At 33.8% G+C, this 19,451-nt stretch overlaps 1 protein-coding gene and 1 long non-coding RNA gene across 5 annotated transcripts in view; one reads left to right on the top strand and one right to left on the bottom strand.

Annotated features, from left to right (window-relative positions):
• Positions 1-19,072, bottom strand: part of LOC128259068 (AF4/FMR2 family member lilli) — a 47,835-nt gene extending 28,763 nt beyond the window's left edge. Inside the window, exon 1 of one of the 3 annotated variants that reach the window (XM_052991200.1) lies at positions 18,511-19,072. In XM_052991200.1, the coding sequence (XP_052847160.1) occupies positions 18,511-18,568 (58 nt within the window). In that variant the 5' untranslated portion in view covers positions 18,569-19,072. Of the gene's footprint in view, positions 1-18,504 lie in introns of all 3 variants that reach the window. The other 2 variants (XM_052991198.1, XM_052991199.1) reach the window with 2 other exon arrangements.
• Positions 1-19,451, top strand: part of LOC128259088 (uncharacterized) — a 46,869-nt gene that overhangs the window by 23,189 nt on the left and 4,229 nt on the right. The gene's annotated exons all lie outside the window — the stretch shown is intronic.

Genomic DNA, 19,451 nt, shown 5'->3' on the forward strand with positions numbered 1-19,451 from the left:
TGTAGTTTGTGTGCTGTTGTTCAGTTTTTGGTAATCTGTCTGATTATTTAACTTGCGCTAAATACAAATATTTAGAAAATATTTTGCGGCAATTTTTATGTTATTTATCTTGGCATCTCGGCTACTTGGATATTTTCCCTCTCCACCGCCAAAAGAATGAGGGTCATTAAGATACATAATATATACTGCGGACACATTCTTATTGTTATATATTCTACGCATCTATAAGGCGAGCATTATTCTTTTTAATTTATTCGACTTGGGCTTAGGGACGCATGAATAAATAAAGCTTAACGCTCAAGTAGAGGTCAAAATGGTTATGTCAAAAAAATCTTCAAAAACTGAAATATGATGGGGCCTTGAAAGCGCATTTCTTTGGATAACACCCACCCAAAATGGCACTGTTTGGACTGCCTCAATTGTTCTGATAATTTGCAAAATACCGGCCGGCAAAGCTAAAAATATCAAACACACAAAAACGTGAAAAAAAAACTGATGAAAAGCACAAAACTAAACACTTAACACAGTCGGAGGCGATGAGTGGTGAACATTTGTGCAAACAGTGATTAATAAATTTTGGGATTTTGCACAATAAAACTACACAAAATGTTAGAGCAACTGCTGCTTAAAATTAAAAAAATAATACAACTATTTTATTGTCAAACAAAATTATCAAACAAATGATGACTAAACCTTAGATCATTTTTTTTTTATCATTAAAATAATTTTAAACCACACATTAAAATATATTTACATGTATAAGACAATATGATAATGACTAGCAATTTCGAACATAATTTAAAGTTATTTCTTTTGTTCTTGTTTTGTACTCGTTTCGCATAAAACGTTGGCCGCTCCTCATTAAATCAGCTAATTTTCCATTAAGCTGAAAACATCATGCAATTTACCAGCCATCAAATTCATAAATTATAAACATCGCCAGCGCCGAAAATAAATATCTCAATTAAGAAGCGGGCTGAATGTAAAACATGCCTAAAATCGCAATAAATAAACAAACGGGCCAGAAATAAATGGAATTGTCGCTAAAGAAATTCGCACCACAACCAAATCTGACACATGAAGCAAATTAAGAGCACCAAATGGCCAAAAACAAAATAAAAACCCAATGCAAATGACGCCCACGCGCGTTGGAAGAAAAACGAAATGAAAAAGTAAGACGACTGGACAGTCCGTCATTTGATAAATTCGCATGGAATGATTTTAATTAAAAACCTGTAAATCTTGCAAAAAACCGAAACAAACACAACATTTTTCGGACCGCGGCGTTATAAAGTTGTCAAATATTCTCCGACAACTTAAATATGTGCATAATTATGATGGATGTGCGTGCGACATTTGCCAATTGATGGCTTCTGTTCGTCTTTGTTCTAAAATACTGTTCATTCATGTCCCCATGTGGGCATTAATCATTTTTGTTTATGCCAAATTCAAAGCCCAGACAAGAAGGGCAAAGCAGTACTGTCTATTCAACTGCCAATTTATTAGCATTTCATTTATGTATTACGCTTGCTTTCGTCCGCTTTTACAGCTTTGACAAATCAATTAATTTGCATTTTCCAAACGACATTTTCTACGTACTTTGCCAACGATGTGGGGAAAAAAGTAATGAAGTGAATTAAACAAAAGCATTTTATGTTTTTTTTAATTTCAAGTTCTTTAGTTGAAGTGGAATTAATACTATTTATTAAAGCCATCGCTTTTTAATTATAATATAAATAGACCAATAATACCAAGAATATTTCTATAATTTATATAACTCTCAAATTTTTGTTTTAAAACATAAATAAACAATAATAAATTAAAGAAAACAACTCTGTCAAAGAAGAAATTTAAACAATATGGGTTGTATATTTATATATACTCTCAATTATTTTTTTAAAGCATAAACAGACAAAAATGTATTTTAAAAACGTTTCTTAAATTGTTTTTCAAAAAATTTAACATAAAGAATTTGGACTGTGAAAAACTAGGGTATTGGTCTCTGCTCTAAAACAGGTTTTCAACTAATATGTTTCCGTGTAGGGCAAAAAAATTTATATATTTTTCTTAAACTCCCATAAGATAATTCCAGAAGTTAATCAGATGATAAATGGTCTGTTCAAAATCAAAGGGGCAGGCCAAAAACAACCACTAAAATACGCAGTGAACGATCGAAACGTCTGCAGATCTCTATATAACATAATATATACGACGCTATACTTAGTGCCACCTTAAGGCAACGTCAAAGGTAAAAACTTGGAAAAATGTTGAAAAAAAGTGAAATGGGAACGCCACAAATCTCCGTCCAAAAATAGAATTTAGGGGACAGAGAATGAGACAGACAGGCGGACGAATTCGAGTTGACTTCTTCTTTGCCGGCGGCAGGCGAAAAGTTGGTAACAAAAGTAAAAGTTTATTGAGGCATCCCATCTAAGCTGATTTGTTGTCCAGCTGCCCGGGCTTTTCTTTTCTCACTTTTCTCGCTTTTCATTTTCGTTTTCCGTTTTTCGATGGAACTTTTCAGCCATTGCACAAGGGCAACAGTTGTCAGATGCTTCGCAGCTCCAAATATTTACATGGAATGCGTAGCCAGATTTTCCCTTCTGAATTTTCGTGTGTGTGTGTGCGTCAAAAAAATTTTCCACGCCGGACGGCGTAAATCAAAAGATGGCGCGGCCCTCTTCTTCTGCTGCCCCAGACATTTCCGACTGCATTTCCCTTTGAAGGCAACTGTCAAAGGTATTTGACAAGATTTTCAGCAAGATATTCGAGTATGCGGGAGGGTTTGAAACAGAGTTGCCTTCTTGCATTCCTCAGTGTTGGGTTTAAAGGCGCAAAATTTTGTAATTATGACATAGGGAAATTTAAACGATTCTAATTAAAATGTCTTCGTATTTATGTTTACAATATAAAGAATTATATTAAGACAATTAATTGTGTACCACAAAAAAACTATATTAGACAATTAGTTATGTTTCACAAAGCGAAGCACCTAAAAATACAGTGTACAAAGTAAAGTTAATATATTTTCCATGCTATCAGCTATGACTGTATTACACAACTTAATAAACTTTGTTCTGTGTTTAATAAATTTGTGTAACAAAAACAGATAAATAAGTTGCAAAATAATAAAAAAGGTTTTCGTGATAAGCCCAAGAAAAATATTAGTACTAAAATACTTTTTACAACAAAAATCAACATGTTAGTCATGGCATATATTTTAGTTATAGGCTGATTCTATTATTTTAAGTTAAAACTAATTTTTATCTGTTAAGGGACATTTTGCTTGAAGAACTTTTATAATCAGTTTTTTAATGAAAAACCCAAGCCCAAAGCAAAATGAAAATTTCGCAGGCAAACGCAGTACTTTGGCCGCAGGGCCTTGTCGTTTGTTGTCACTTTTCTTTATTTTCATTTCGCATTTGTTTTGCGTTTGAAGTTATTTACATGTGTCGCCGCCCGACAATTGACGATGCTGTCTTTTTCTCGCACTCTTTCGCTCTCTTTCCTCCTATTTTTTATTTTTATTTTTGATTTTCTGTTTCAGCTCCTTTTGGGCGCATAAAATGCCTGCGGGTTTTTGGCACAGTCAGCTAGTCAGCGTTCTTTTTTAGCCTTCGTTTTTTATTAAACGTTCAAAATTTGTTGACAACACGTTGCGTCTGATTGTTAAAGTCGCACTCTCCCATTCTATCTGCGCTCTCGCTCTAGTCAGTTACAGCTGAACAAATCGATTGATTGATTTCTCAGGTGTGTTCGATTTCGCTGATGATGACAACGATAAAGATGCGCCGATATGAAGATTACAATTCAGCTGAAATCGAGCTAAAAATTTACTTAGGTTTTTTAGGAAAAGCCACTTCTAAATATCAGTTAGTAAAACTACTAGTTAAAAAAAAAAAAAAAAATAGAATTCATTTCATTATTTACTGCTTTTGGGGGCTAATTTTAAACCATTTTAAAGAGAGATTGTTTAAAAATCCATTGGAAATAGTAAAAACATTAGCCTTTAGACTTTCTCAGTAAATTTTGCTAGCACATAGACCGATAGAATATATTATAGTAAAATTGAACTATTTAATTCGAATATACTCATTTATTAATAGTTCAACGAGTAGGTAGTACAAATGTAAAAAATTCCCATGAGAACACCTTTATAATTATTCACACGATTGTAACTGATAAAACACATTATCTATGGAATTTGCATTAATTTACTTTGTTAGCTTTACAACCTCCATATCAAATTATCTGTCACGTTGTGACATTCATTTGATTCGCATCACTATCTGAAAGCTGGGTCGTTGGGTGAAGCAACGTTTAGTTTTTTGTGTAGCGCCATTTTATTTTTATGAGCTCCGCCATGTGATACCAACCATACCCAAGTATCAATGTCTGCGTTTCTGAGTATCTGTGTTTGTCTGTGTGGTCATGTATCTTTTAGTTTGGCTCTTGGATTGGAAAGGGTGTGTTTGCATTTGGCGGCTAACAGCGGTTTGATTGAAACGCTGATTGTTGGAGCGTAGCAAATATTTACAAATGTAAGCAAGAGGAAAAAATTACTAAGCCACGAATAGAGACAAAATGAAATTGTTGCAGACACAAATTGCATAAATTGGGGTTTACAACTTAAATGACGGTGCCGCAAAAAGATTTAAAGGTTTATCTGATAGGATGATATTGAGTCTGGAAAAATTATATTTAATTTACTTTTTATAAATAAATTTGATGATATGTAAAAAAGATTAGATTAATCCTAGTTTAGGTAAAATTCTTATCTTTTTGGGTCTGGTCAAATTTTATTTGAATTTTTTTTGTTGATAAATATATTTTATGAAACATAACAAATATCAGTTTTATCCTAGTTTTGATCATAATATTTGTATACATTCTTGGAGTCTGGAATTCTATTTTAATTATTTTTGATATAATATATTTGTTGCTACATAAAATATATCCTATTAATCCTTGTTTCATGACATTCTTTCCCATACAAATCTGCTTCCAACAAACCTCATAGAGAAACCACGAGATCGATGAGCAAGTCGCGACCTAAAACCTAAATACGGTGCTATTTTCGCCAATGCTCATTTGGGCACGCAAAAAATGCGCTTGATCTATGCTGATCCGATTCGATGCGATGCCGATGCCATACCACACCATACCATAGCCCATCCCCTTCGATGTGGTCAGCCGCAGATGTATAGAACACAATGCCAAATAAAGATTTCAACTAGAGAAGGACTTTTTGCGGCTGGCCTGTAAATTAATTACATTCGGGCAAATAAAAGGCCAAAAACCAAACAATTTCCAAGCAAAACCAAATTAAAGCCGAAAACAAAACACAAAAACACACAGAGTTCGCAATAGAAAATGGGAAAAATGGGAAAAAAAAAACGAAAGGGACGTCGTGTTGTTGTGCGAAAGTCACAGGGAAAATAATAAAAACAGCAAATAAAATACTCGTCTGACGTTTGGTTTTTTGCATTTTTTATGCAGACCAAGCAAGAATAAAGTAGAAAATTATCCTACAGACAACTCGGGTCCTAACTAAACAAGACCAAAAACTGCACAGACATGGAACCCGTACCGTGCCACGTACCGCTGCTATTTTCTCCGACATATAAGCGTACAAGTTAAGTTTCGAAATTATTCGGGTCGGCCAAAGAAAATGCATTAGATTCTGCCTTTCATGCATGCAAAAAAAAAGGAAAAAAAAAACTGGGAAAAGCATACACCCAAACAAAAACTACAAGATTAGTTTTAATAAGTGTTTCTTGAAAACAAACTACAGGCAGTGTTTTGGTATAAGTCTTGATTCAAAACTAAATAATATAACCTCTATACTTTTTAACTGTAGGTTAAGACCTTATTTTTAAGCCTCAACAATTTATTTTCTGTTACTTTTTTTTGTGTGTAGGGAAAAAATAAAAACAAGACGGCGTCGACAAGATGCGTGCCAAGTTATTTGCATGCCGCCGCATTATTCGGTCTTATTTGGTCTAAAAAAGCTGAGGCCTATTGCTCTGGGCTCAGAGTGTCTGACAATGCTTAGGATCCCCGATTCCCAATCTCACTGACAGTTGGCTCGTGTCGATAAAATGTTGCCGCGGCGGCGGCTTAAGTGGCAGCGTTGGGCCAAATCTATTTTTATTTGGCCGCCGGACGTTGCAAACAACGCCTCTTACCACATTTCTACGTCCAACGTTCAACGTGTGTGCAGCATAAATTCAAATTGGGAAAAGTAAAAAACCTAAGAAGTCACAAAAGCTACACATTTCAAGCACTCGGACAGCCATCAAAAAAACTGCACGACAAATTAAATAAAAAACCATTTAACCAGCATAAAAATGTTGCATGCTCTAGGGGATTAATGGTGGAATTTCAAGGAAAACAAATAAATATACATTTAAATGGGCTTATCTGGGGCTTGTTTATGGCTATTATCTATTTAGCTACTAAAAAAGTTTGTTCACATAAGTAATATTTAATATATATTTTAATAATTCTAATAAACAAAACATCAAGTAAAAGATAAACAATAGGGAGTAAAGAAAAAAATAGACAGAACAATAATATTTAATATTCACTTTAGATAACCATTTTAATACAAATATTTTCCAATTAAAAAATAAAAAATATTTCAGGGAGTAAAGAAATTTTCATTAATCATAAAATGTACAAATGCACAAAAGATAATATTGTAAACAAAACATTCTATAAATAATAGTTGTATCTTATTAAAAAATATATACAGCCAATAACTACTTGGCAAACTTTCCAGCAAAAACAATTCCACAGCAATTTTCCACAATAAACTTAGATTTATTTTAAATCCTCAACAAAAAGGTTTTCTTTGTGTCCATTACAAGTCTAAATCCATTTGTGTCATACATCAAACAGTTTATATGCTTCGAAATGTTTAGAATAAATGTATATCCAGGCAATTACTTGGCCAACTTTTCCACTTTTCAACAATCTTTTTCAAATAACTGACAGATTAAAATCGAATTACTCACATAATTTATATGCACAGCCTCGAAGAAGAGCAAAGTTGGAATGAGAGATGATAGAACCTACATAAAATCCAAGCAAAACTTTCACAGAACGCCCTCGCACTTTCACCTCCCATTTTCCACGACCCCCACCTCCATTTTCCCCTATTTTCCCTCGTATGTTTGTTTGTTTGTTGTTGCTGCCCGCCCATTCGTCCGCACAATATTTGTCCTTCATTTGAAAGTCAAATGCGTGTGAAGCTAAGAAATCTGTTGCTTTTCGACCAACCGACTAACCGCCCTGGGGTCTCAAAAGAAAAATACAAAAAATATAAAATAAAAAAATAAAAAAACACAACCTCCCTCGCCGCCAAGACAACAAAATTATTTTATAGAAAGGAATGAAACACAGCCAAGACAAACCAGAAGAATGTATGAAAAACACAACATAAATTCTAAAAGGCTGACAAGCATATAAAAAAGCATACACATATACTACACCCATACTATACAGTGTGTAGCACCTTCATTGATATAAAAACTATGGACCGACGGGAAATTGGGTTAAAAATAAATGCAGGCCCATCAAAATTTATGGATATGATGTCGCTGGCTCTGTTCAAGCAATTAACAACAACGGAAGGGAGTCCGAAATATAATTTAAGCCCTTAAGGTGAAGAGGTTGGACCCCCTCGAAGGATACAAAAATAGTACTGAACGTTAATTTTTTATACCACAAAATAAGTTGAGCATTTTCAATTAATAAGAAAATAGGTGTTTTTACAGTTTACCATTAAGACGTACATCACACCAAAGAATTGTTTGTTTGCAAATGATTTTAGTTAATAAAAACAAACTCTCTTTAAAATGAATTCAAATTTAAAGTTTTATTACAGTAGAAAATATGTTTTTGGAATTGTCTCAAACTAAGCTTCCATGTTTATACTTAATTAAAGTTAAGTCTGCACGATTTTTATTTAATTAGAAGATAATTTTCAAATTGCATTGCTAAGGGCAAAAAAACTTGAGTGTTAAAATACATCACGCTAAAAATATTCTGTGAACAACAGATTGCAAAGGAATTCTGCTAAAAATACTTTGTTTAATTTTTATAATTCAAATTATTGTAAAGAATTTAAGAATTGTTTTAAACTTATTTATTTAATTCTGCAAAAATTGTATTTTATTATAAGATTAAATCAAAACTAAACCTACTAAAAGTTTTATTGTACATCACACCTAAAGAACATATTGTAAACTCAATACGCAGCAAATGATTTAAGCCAATAAAAACAACGTTCAAAAAAATATCTCTTCCACAAACTAAACGTTTAATCAGTGACTAACGTACCGCCTACAATGGCAGCCAAATATTTAAGTTAACAACACACAGCATAAACATAAACAAATCGCATGGGAAATGCGCAACTGAAACCAATAAAAAAGTCGGCCCAAAAGCAGACAGATCAAGAACTAAACAATGGCAAATCAAAGAAGGGGGAAAAATAAAAAGATTTATGCAAATCAACAAATGTTCACTAATTGTAAAAAGAAACTATATGCTGGAGGTTATTGGCCAGGCCTATCAATTAGGGCCAAAAAACACAAGATGGCCAAGCAATATCCATCGGAATGGGGCATTAACATGTGACTTAGATGAAAAGTGTTAATTGCCATTTGATTGTTTCACATTTTCACAGGCCGCAGCACAAGATCGCAATTTATGCAAAATCTTTGTAAAATATTGGGTCATGTCTGGGCTTACATTTTCATTATGGTCTCCATATTTCTTCCTTTTTGTTTTTTTTTTGCTTGTCTGCCCCCAAAAATTGGGACACAGCTTCTTTGCGCACTAATGGCAAAATATTAGCGAGATGTCAATGAACTGAAGTGTCTGCATGTGTTTTCCCCAATAGGATCAATACTTGCCCCCTTATATCACACCAGAAATATATTTATTGGGCGCAAAGTTCAACGTTCGACTTTGCTCAACAGAAATTGTTGAAAGCCCAATATTCAGTGAGATGTACCAGCGATTTTTTGTTTTATTCGGTAATGTATAACAAAAGTTATAAAACAAGAAATATAAATCAATAAGTTTATAATAAACATGTTGGTGCTTTAATAATCTAAGGAAATCTAATTAATTTTGGAAATGAATAAGAAATACTATCAAATTTTAAAAACACTATGGTTTCTAAGTAAAACAAAAATTTTATATTACAAATACTCTATGCTTTTTAACTAAAACATGATTTTAACTTCTTAATAAATACTTTGTAGCCCTATTCTTAATAAAACAAAATCCGTATATTGAATATTTTAAAACTTATCTACTTTAACGTAAAATTATCTTAGTGAATACGTTAAACAAAATTCAAAGTCAACATTTAAAGTTAAACAATTTATCTATCCTGTATAAACTTAAAGCAACTTTTAAGGCTTTATCATTAGGGAAAAGTTATGTTTCATGAATTATCTTTTCTCAGATACTTGTCCCAATAGTCGTTAAAAGTTAGCTTGCTAAATATTCTATGAAATGGATGCAAAAATGGAAACCTTAAAGTATATTACCACAATAATTGACTCCCCAACGCAAAGCCATCACCCAAAACTTTCCTGTGGGACGGCCAACACATCTGATTGCGTATACGCCCGGTTAGCAGCTTTGGCCAACAGCCAAAAACCGACTTTGATGCGTTTTTAAGTTGGCTCTTTGAGTGTAATTTTTTTTTTTTTTTTTTTTTTGTTGGCCAAACTTTTCCATTACCACATCAACAAGCAACTACACTTTAAGCCAGGGGACACAGGAGCTACTTTTTGGGGTCAAGTCGACATTAAAATAGTTTAGGGATTTGTATTTATGTTGATTGCATTGTCGGGCCAACTAACTGACATGTGCATGGGATTTGTGGGGGAAATTGAAAAGTTTAGTTTCTGGCAGCAGCCAGATTCCAGAGATTTGTGCCCATGTCAGCGGGTGTAAAATGCAATTTTTTTCAATGCCCACACAAAAACATTAAGGCACAGAAAAGATATTATTTAATATCATTTTTAAATTTATTTAAATAAAATATTTAAGGGGAATCTATATGATGTAGTGAGAAAATCAATTGAGATCTGTATACTTTATGAAAATTAATGTTTATTGATAAAAGTTCCATTAATTCCATTTTTTCCAGTTTAACAAACATTCAAGTAAATACACTTTTTTTCAGTGCAATAAATGTCTGCATAAGTTCAAAAGTGCTAAAGAGTCAAACATTAAATTGACCCCCAACCAAGAGCAAACATTGCCACCGAAAATTACAAAAAACTAAGGAAAAACTTGAATCATGCAACATGCACCTGTTTCAACTTCAATTCGCTAGGTTTCTATTTTTATATACGGCCTGCAGTGTCTGGTATTTATTTCTTTTATCCGTTTTTGCTCTTTCAATTCCCTTTTTGCCATATTTTTTCCTGACCCACATTGACAATGTTCATGTTTATTAATATGCATCAGCCAACTTCGCCCAGCTGTTGTTGTTTGTTCAACGGAAATGAAGTTATCCGACTTTGCTGGCATTAATTTCCCGGTACAAGAGTGAAAACTACTTTAATTAATTAATATAATTATAATAATAATTATAATAACTTTTGGATTTCAAATATAAAATTATATTATAAGCATTCCTTTGTTATAAACTGAGTTCGAAATTTCCTTTTTTTATTGGATTGACAATGAATTAAAATTGAATTGTTGTTGTATGCACTTAACAATGGATTTCTTTTTCATCAATCACTTTCTGATTGTTACTCTCGGCAAATAAAAATTAAAAAAAAAAATATTTATGAATAATACCTGGGTAATTTCAAACACATTTCACGTAGATTTTCGAGTTATTTTCGCTGGTCCCTGACTAATTAGCCACTCGGATCACGCGTCTTGCCAGGCTTTTCTGGAGGAGACAGTCATCTATCGCTCACATGTCTCAGCTCCGTCGCCTATGCCTCCGCCTGTTGACCATTTATCTATATCGGAGCGGCATTATAAATACAATGACCACACTTCTTGACATGCCATGGTCAAATTTTTGTGCATTTGTCAAAGCGAAAATAAATCACAAAACGCCAAACAAACAAAACGCAACGCAAAAGACAATTTCTTTTGGTTTTTTTTTTTTGTTTTATTTTTTATTTGTTTTTGGCAATTGCGTTGCGTGTTTGGGTGCTTTTGTTTAGACGTTCTATGCACTCGACAGAAAATGGGGAATCTGACATAGTTTCTAGCTGAGGCAGAAAGTCGACAGTTTGAGATATAGATGCCATATAGTCCCGATTCCGTTGACAGCATAAAAAGCGCTGCTAAAAAAACGAATTATATGCAAAAAGCAAATTTCATGCCACATTTAAAATAGCCACTGCAATGTTTTGTAATTTATCAACGCCCGCCCGCACCACATATCTTATATAGTATAATATAGTATAGTATAGGATATATATATATATATATATATACATCTAGTATATGTGAAAGGCAGGCGTGTGACTGCTGCTACGATGTTGCAATGCAATGGCCACGGCGAATGCAAAATGCAGACATTTCTTGACACTTCTCTAAATAGTTTTGCGTGCGACGCAGCAGGAGCAGGGAAAACCAAAGAATATGCGAGGAAATTCGGAGGAGGAAAGGGGGCCAGAAACGCACACGGTCACTCGAGTGCCAAAATGTCCCCGCACGCCATTAAAAATGTTGCGAAAATTACACAGCAAACTGAAAGGTGTTCTAATGAGGCGTGCGCCGGACTCTGTTCCGAAATGTGTGTATTTTAGTGGGTGTTTTCTGGTTTTCTGGTTTGAATGGGGGTAGTTGCAAAGGTGTTGCCCGACTGAGCTCTCTATCCCCCCACAGCAAAAATAATCATAAAAGTTTAGCCAATGTTTATGGGCTGGAAAGCATCCAAATGGGTCTGCCCTAATAATATTAATAAAATGGTACTTTCCTAAGTCAAAAAATAAGTAAGAAATACTCTGTAATTTAAGGAAATTGTATAATACATTTTAGTTACCATACCTATATCATGTATATGAAGTATGATTAATTTAAAGCTTACAGCCCTTCAAATACTGTTTATGACAAATAAACTTGTCTTTTAATTTATTTATTATTACAATTGTAAACCTATTTCAAGAAAGAAAGTTGATTTGGTACACATTTTAGAGTACTTTCAAGCTCTACTAACTACAGGAAAAAAAATTTCAAGATTTCAGATATAGGTATCAATTTAAGATTCATATTAGTCAACATTTCGTTTATAAATTAATTTATTATATTAAATAAACAAATCTGGAGTATTAAATCAAACCTAAATTGATATTAGAATATTATAAATTAAATCGTTTTACAAGAAAGATAGTTGCTAAAACTTCCCAGTTCCATTTCATATTCACAAACCCTTTAAAGCGCACTTCAGAGCACTTTTTAAACATTACTAATTTCAAGAAAGGAAATTTCCAATTCATTCCACACTAATTTCACCCAAATTACTTGCAGCAACCTTGCTGAACTTGCGTAGCTGGCATTTTTCGTACTTAGCCCAGCCATTGGCCTCGATTTTAATGCTACAATTTTCATTGAAATGAGTTCAAAATCAAGGTCGCAGTCGCCATCTCAACCCGCCATTCCATTCGGTGGGTCATAATGGTCATGCTATATCATCCCGGTCTCGAGAATCTTGGGTCCTGAACTCGACCCGAGCGATGCCATGAATACAAATTGTTGCATTTACAATAAAAAATTCATGGGATTCCATTTCAATAAGCGAAACGGGGCAAATAAATGCAGCCGGGGTAACACAAAACGAAATCAGTTTATTAAATAAAAGGCAATGTGAAAAACATGAAGAACGACCTTTGCGAAAGACAGACACACGCTTCTCGCATGAAAACTTCACTAAATTACCAAGAAAAATTGTTTGCCAATAAGCCAGAGCAAAATAAAAGAAAAAATATTAACAATACAGAAGGCGGGGGAAAAAAAAGGGGAGGACAGGTAATTTGTTTATCCAGCGAAAGGAACACCTGCAGGTTGCCAACTCGAGATCCCATAGAAAAAATTCCCTCTCTTTTTTTATATTCTCTCTGTATTATATCGCAATTTTTCCCCATTTTCCCCATGCTTTTGTGGGATTGGAATGCAGTAGTTTCCAGTGGCAATAGCCAATTATTTGCGCTTATTGGGGGAAAGGCACAAGACTCAAAGGAGCTTATACAAAAATAAATGATAAACTAAATTTTTTATAAGTGATTGCTATATATATATGCTATCTATAATTACATAAACTTAAAGCAAGCTCTTGCTGAATTGTAAAACAAATAGCTATTTTATAAAAAGTAATGTTATTTAAATTTAAATTTTAATTCACATTTTTTTGTTTAAAAATCTTGTTTTTGTTTAAAATAAAAATCAATGATAACTTTTATTTTACTTTTTTAAATTACATTGGTTTTTTTTTATCTTTTGGAATCATAATCAATAAAAATGTTTGCTTTAGACTTTTATAAATAAAGGAACAATTATGAAACCTGACTTTTCATGTAATAATTATCAATTTTTCAGGTTTTTTCCGATTCAAAAAACACTAGTTTTTGGTGAATATATACTTATTTAGGAGTCCTTTAGTGATTTTTTGTTTTCTTTAACTCTTACGATATCAGTTATTAAAAACATATATTATTAGAAAAGCAATTTTGTGTTTAATATCACCATAAATCAAAAAGTGCTCTCAACATTTACCAACGTAATACTTTTGCAATGAAATAAAACGTTCATAAAACTCGTTAATCTTTCATCCTGATTTCCATATTCAATACGCCCACATGTAGGCCTAATACCCACTGTAAATTATTCAGACATTACTTAGATGTATGTAGCATTGCGCCCACCCCTTTCGAAAAACCACCCACCCCCACCTGTTTTCCCAACCCCCCCTCACGGCCGCACATTGTTTATTTGCACAAATGCGTGCGCTTTCGTTTTCCGAATTTTCCAACGAATTTCTTGGCCAGCAGTATTGCAAAACGAGGTAACTGGACAATGTGGGATATATAGCGATGCCATACGTTGGCGATTTACATATATTTTCACGAAAAACTGCCTGTTGCTGTTGTTGTTTCGGTTTTACGTTTGAGAACATGTGTCTGCAACATGCAAAAGTAATGCACAACAAGTAAACGCGGAAAAATTAGATCCTTTTTTAGCTGATAATATTAAAAAATATTAATAGATTATAAAAATAATATTGTAAATATTTAAACAGCTTGAGTAAGATTCTTTTGATCATTTTTAATAGATACTGAAACTTACATTCTTCAAAATATTATAATTTACGTTATGCTATATTTTACTAAAATATTTGTATTGTAATATGTATTAGTGATTAATTATTGTTTTATTATATAAGTTATCTTTATAAATGCAATAGCTAATTTATATTTTTTCTTTTTCTATTAACTTTTTCTTACGACCAAATATAGGTCAACATTAGTTTAAAATTTTTGAAATCATTCAAAAGCTCTCCAATTAAAAAGTGATCTTAGGACAACATTAGTTTTTTCAGTGTAGCACAACTTCTCGCCTGTTTTTCCCTTAAATAATCACCGATCGGTTCTCTTTTCTCTCTTTTTCTCGTGTACATGGATTTTGACTTTGACTGGACGCTGCGATTTAATGTGTGTAAACATTGCGCAAGCTAAAAACTACAACAAGAACAACAATAGGAAAAAAGCAGCAGTAATAAAATTTCTATATTCATACGCCGCGTTGTACAAACGCTCACCCAAAAGACGTCAGAAAGGGATGGAGAAAAGTGGGCGAAAGTGGGACGGAGGATTCATTGGCTGATTCAGACAACAACAGAAATTTGACTACAAAAATGGGCAAAATGCAAATATACACACAGTCCACAGTCGTCCGCAATTTCCATGTGTTCGTTTGGCTTTTTCGGCAATTTTGCGGCATGTTTTTCACACATTCGCGCGCTGCGAGGAAAAACAATCGAACACGACGCTCTGGCTGCCAAGGAATATCAATATTCATATTCATATTCGTTTTTTTGTATTCCTATTCATTCCATTCCATTCGGTACGATACGATACGATATGGCAATGAAGATGATGATGATGATGCAAGTGCAAATTTATTTGCCACTTTGTGTGCGGCTCTCGACGAGTTGTAAGTTAAAATTTTCGAATTCCCCAATGGGCGGCTGGCTGGAAAAGCCTCCAAGTTGATTGATTTTCCAATTGCAAACTGAGTGCTTTCGGGTTAGTAGTTTTAAGGCTACAGAGAGAAAAAATAAGGGCCCAATTCAGACATTCAAAATAAGCCTTAAAAAGATAAAAAGGATGTAAAACTAGAATAAAGGCTTCAACTATAATGATGCAACATTTATTTATTTACGACTAAAATCACTTTTATAAAATGTCCTACAGAATAGGACCATCTTAAAATCTGTTAGTTACTTATTTTCTGTGGTAAATCAAATAAAGATTTTCAAAAATAATTAGTGGCATTGAATGAAATAAAATTCAAACCACTATAAAATAAAATCAGGAGATATCGAACAAAAAACATGATTTACTTAATTGCAAATGTTTAAGTCAAGCTTTAAATATATAGCTATTTAATCTTAAACAAATTAAGTACAATAATCTTTGTGATTACTTGAGATGTAGTCAAAATAGTTTTGTTTTAGCTCTTAAGTAAATGGATAACTTTGACTTATGATTGTTTTACTAATATGCCACTCACATTTTCTCACTGCACAAACCAGTTCAATGAGCTTTGTCAGTTCAGTCAGTGAGTGATCCCCGAAATTCTTTGGCTGAGCAACAGAAAATTAAAATTTCCCCCTTTTCAAATTCACAGTTCAGCACGATTTTCGTCTTCGTCCCCACCAAAAAGCAATCGAATGAGATGTCAGGAATGCCCTGCCAAAGGCAATTCGATGGATGGATAAGGGGTAGCTGAAAAAAGACGACTGGAAATAGCCCCAGCGACACTCATTTTAAAGTGTTTAGAAGCGCTCACACGCAGAAAACACAAAACGACAACACCTTGTGCCCCACTAGAGCACTAAAAATTACATTGAAAATGGCCATAAAAACGAGGAAAACAAAAAAAATGAAAATAAGAGAAAAACCGGCTGGAAAGGGACAACATTTGGTTGTGTCTGCCTCGTTTTTGATTTTCATTAAATTTAATTTTCTTCTTGTTGCTGTCGCAAGCCAGCTAATTTTGCTGAGCAGCCTGTCACTCGTTTATCATGTAAATAAAAAAGCCATAAAAGAAAAAAATCAAAATGAATATCTTTTTTATTCATTTATTCAGTTGCAGTTGTCTAATCACAGCCATCAACATCAAATTCACTATATATCAAAGGAATAAAAATATATGTGCGCAATAATATATATTGAAAGAGTGTCAAGGCTTGGAAAATTTTACGTTCCGATTAGCCGCAAGAAATGGAATTTTTTCTCCTCTTTTCTCAGCTATTTGTAAACAAGATTGCATTGTTGTAAACAAGTCGTTTATATGGCCAAAATGATTTGGCTTAGCCTGTTGTTGTTCGCTTGTTTTTTTAGTTTGATTAATTCTGGGTATTAGGATAATTTATTTATTTTTAAATGGTGAGGGAAAATGTTTATTTATCGTCGGTTACAACAAGTGGAAGCAGTGGATTATTGATGTATCATAAGATAAAAGGAGTTTTCTTTTCATAACATAACGTAAAATAGATTTAATTTAAATCTAAACATATTGCATTTCAAAGTTTAATATACAGGAAAAGCCATTATTTAATTATTTATGATATTTTAAAGTAAACAAAGATTCAGTGGATTATTTTGACTATTAAGATATAACAGAATAGCCATTGGTTAAATATTTTGTGATGTGATATAAAAGGAGCGCATATTAAACGATAAGCATGTTTCAAAACACAAAAACGTTAAAAATAATATAGTTGGTAGGATCGAATTAACATTTTTCTTTTAAATATCGATTTCTTAATTTATTTATTTTTCAATCTAATTAAATGGTTAAAATTACATAACAATTCTTCTTATATAAGTTTCATATTCCCTTTCTTCTATTTCAAATATTTCCCGCATGATTTTCGATTACCCGGTTGCGTTTTTCTGGGGTTTCGCCCACGCTTTGTTTAACTTTGGCATATATATGCTGGGTTCCTCGTTATATTATATACTCATACAATGTCTGCATTTGTTGACAACATTTTACAATGCTTTATTTTTAACAGCTCGTTAGCCAAGGCGGCGAAGGGTTGGGGGTGGTGGGTGGTGGTTGATGGTGGGGTGAGGCGTGAAAAGTGGGCGGGTCAGTTTGACATTGAGCGCGTGCCAAGCAGAAAACGCACGGCCAAAAGTCAGCAAAAAGCGGCAAAAAGAAACTCAGCCTCCCCTCATTAGGGAAAACGCTTCTGCTTAATTAATCTAAATTAACTAAAATTCAACAACGTGCAATGTCCACAAATTTAATTTCAAACTATGACTATTCACAAATAAGAGGTAATGCCATAAACTATATTTAAAGAATATTCAAAAACAAACGTTTCTAATATTCTACAAAAACAAATTACATTTTATTTATGATTTATAAAGTTTTTATGGCTTTAAAAATTATATTTATATGTATATTGTAGATATACGAATATACTTGAATAAAGCAACATTTTCTTTTCATAATAAATGCAAAAATCAGTACAACTTTATTAGGCACAGACAATAGAAGTTTATATATATAAATGTTTTCGTCAGAAACAAAAAAATAAATTCAAAATGTAATTAAATCATTTAGAATAAACGTACTGCATTTAATGCCGGTGAGCACTGAAATATAAAATAGGCATATGGCTGTCTATGGCTCTTTTCAGAAAATCCGAACCAGATAATTAAAATGAAAATGCTCTTTGATATTAAATTAAGCTTCCTGTACCAAAAATATTTTGACATTTCCGGTCACAATTTTAATATTGTCAAAATCGCGGCGAAAATCCATTTTTCCATAGCTAATCCCGAGGCCTATTTTGCAGCCGGTGGCGTTAGCTGTCATGATTTTTCACTACCCTACTGAACAATTTTAAGTAGTCGCGTCAGCGGTTTTCAATTTTTTGTTGGTTTTTTTCTTTGTTTTTGTGGTAGCAGGAAAAACTAAGTGCCGGGCAATTGCTGCCCCTGGGCAAAGAGCACAACAAAAATTAAAACAAACAAATGGAGAGAAGCAAAGTTAATGTCAGTCAAGTGGCGGGGGCAAAAAAACATAGGGAGCGCACAGGGGGGGGAGAAGAAATTAAGCATAAATCTTTCAATTGTGTTTGGATTTTGGGCCGAAGTTAATAGCCAATCGGTTAACGAACCCGCTGCACTTTTCCGGCCATTGTTTACTATATACAGAGTACAGAGTAGGTGGATATATAGGTGGATAGGATGTAAGATCTAGGCATACCCTCACAATGTTTGCAACATTTTGCTGGTGGCTCATCGCTGGCGGCATCGGCAATGACCGGCATGGTCCCCGCGAACCACTCAAAACCACCTCGATTTTATTCTCGGATAACGCAGCTCGATGATCTTTTCTCTTTTTTTTTATGGCGTTAAAAACACATCCTTGGATTTATTTAGCACTTGAGACACTCGCGTGGGAGACAAACCACCTGCTGCCCAGGAATCTATGTTCTCTCGTTAATTTTCCTTCGATTTTTAGCAATGGAATGTTGGCATTTTCGTAACACTTCTTAGGCTAAACACTTCAAGATCAGTTAAAATCGTTTGGATCGTTTGGATCGCTTAGATCGGTTAGATCGTAAGATCCTCTCTCGGTTCGCTATAGTCCGCTACTGACTGACGGTACGGTGCTAATCGTTCTGCTGTCTGTCGTCTGTGTGGGACGTCACGCCAGGCTATTTCTAGTCTTTTTTGGCTTTCACATTGCGCTTTTCCGTGGAAATTGTTCGTTCGAGAGACGACGTTCAAACGTGAAACCTCCGCAGAGACCACTGAGTGTAGATATTCCGGGCGCACGCCGATCTGCGATCTGCTCTGCTCCCATTTCGAAAACCGAATTCGAACATTTTCGAACATCTCCTCGCCACTGTTAGATAATTTGACTTTTTCACCAGTTTTCCTCAATGAAACAATGAACTTTCACATTTCCTACACGAACAACAACTCGCGCTCTTTCATTCTCCCAGTTTCGAAAACGCTTCTTTCGAAAATAGAACTCAAAATCATCTCTCGCCGGAGAGTCTAAAGCAGACGATCGGCGCACGGCTCTTAATTTCGAAAAGTTTTGTGAAAAAGTTTTCGGTCTATTTTTCCGAGCACCCTACACTAAGGAGAGTTGCCCATTTCGTGAGGTATTTGGATCTTACGATCGTTTGGGTTTCGCTTCTA

The sequence above is a fragment of the Drosophila gunungcola genome (assembly GCF_025200985.1).
Source record: "Drosophila gunungcola strain Sukarami chromosome 3L unlocalized genomic scaffold, Dgunungcola_SK_2 000005F, whole genome shotgun sequence".
Lineage (NCBI taxonomy): Eukaryota > Metazoa > Arthropoda > Insecta > Diptera > Drosophilidae > Drosophila > Drosophila gunungcola.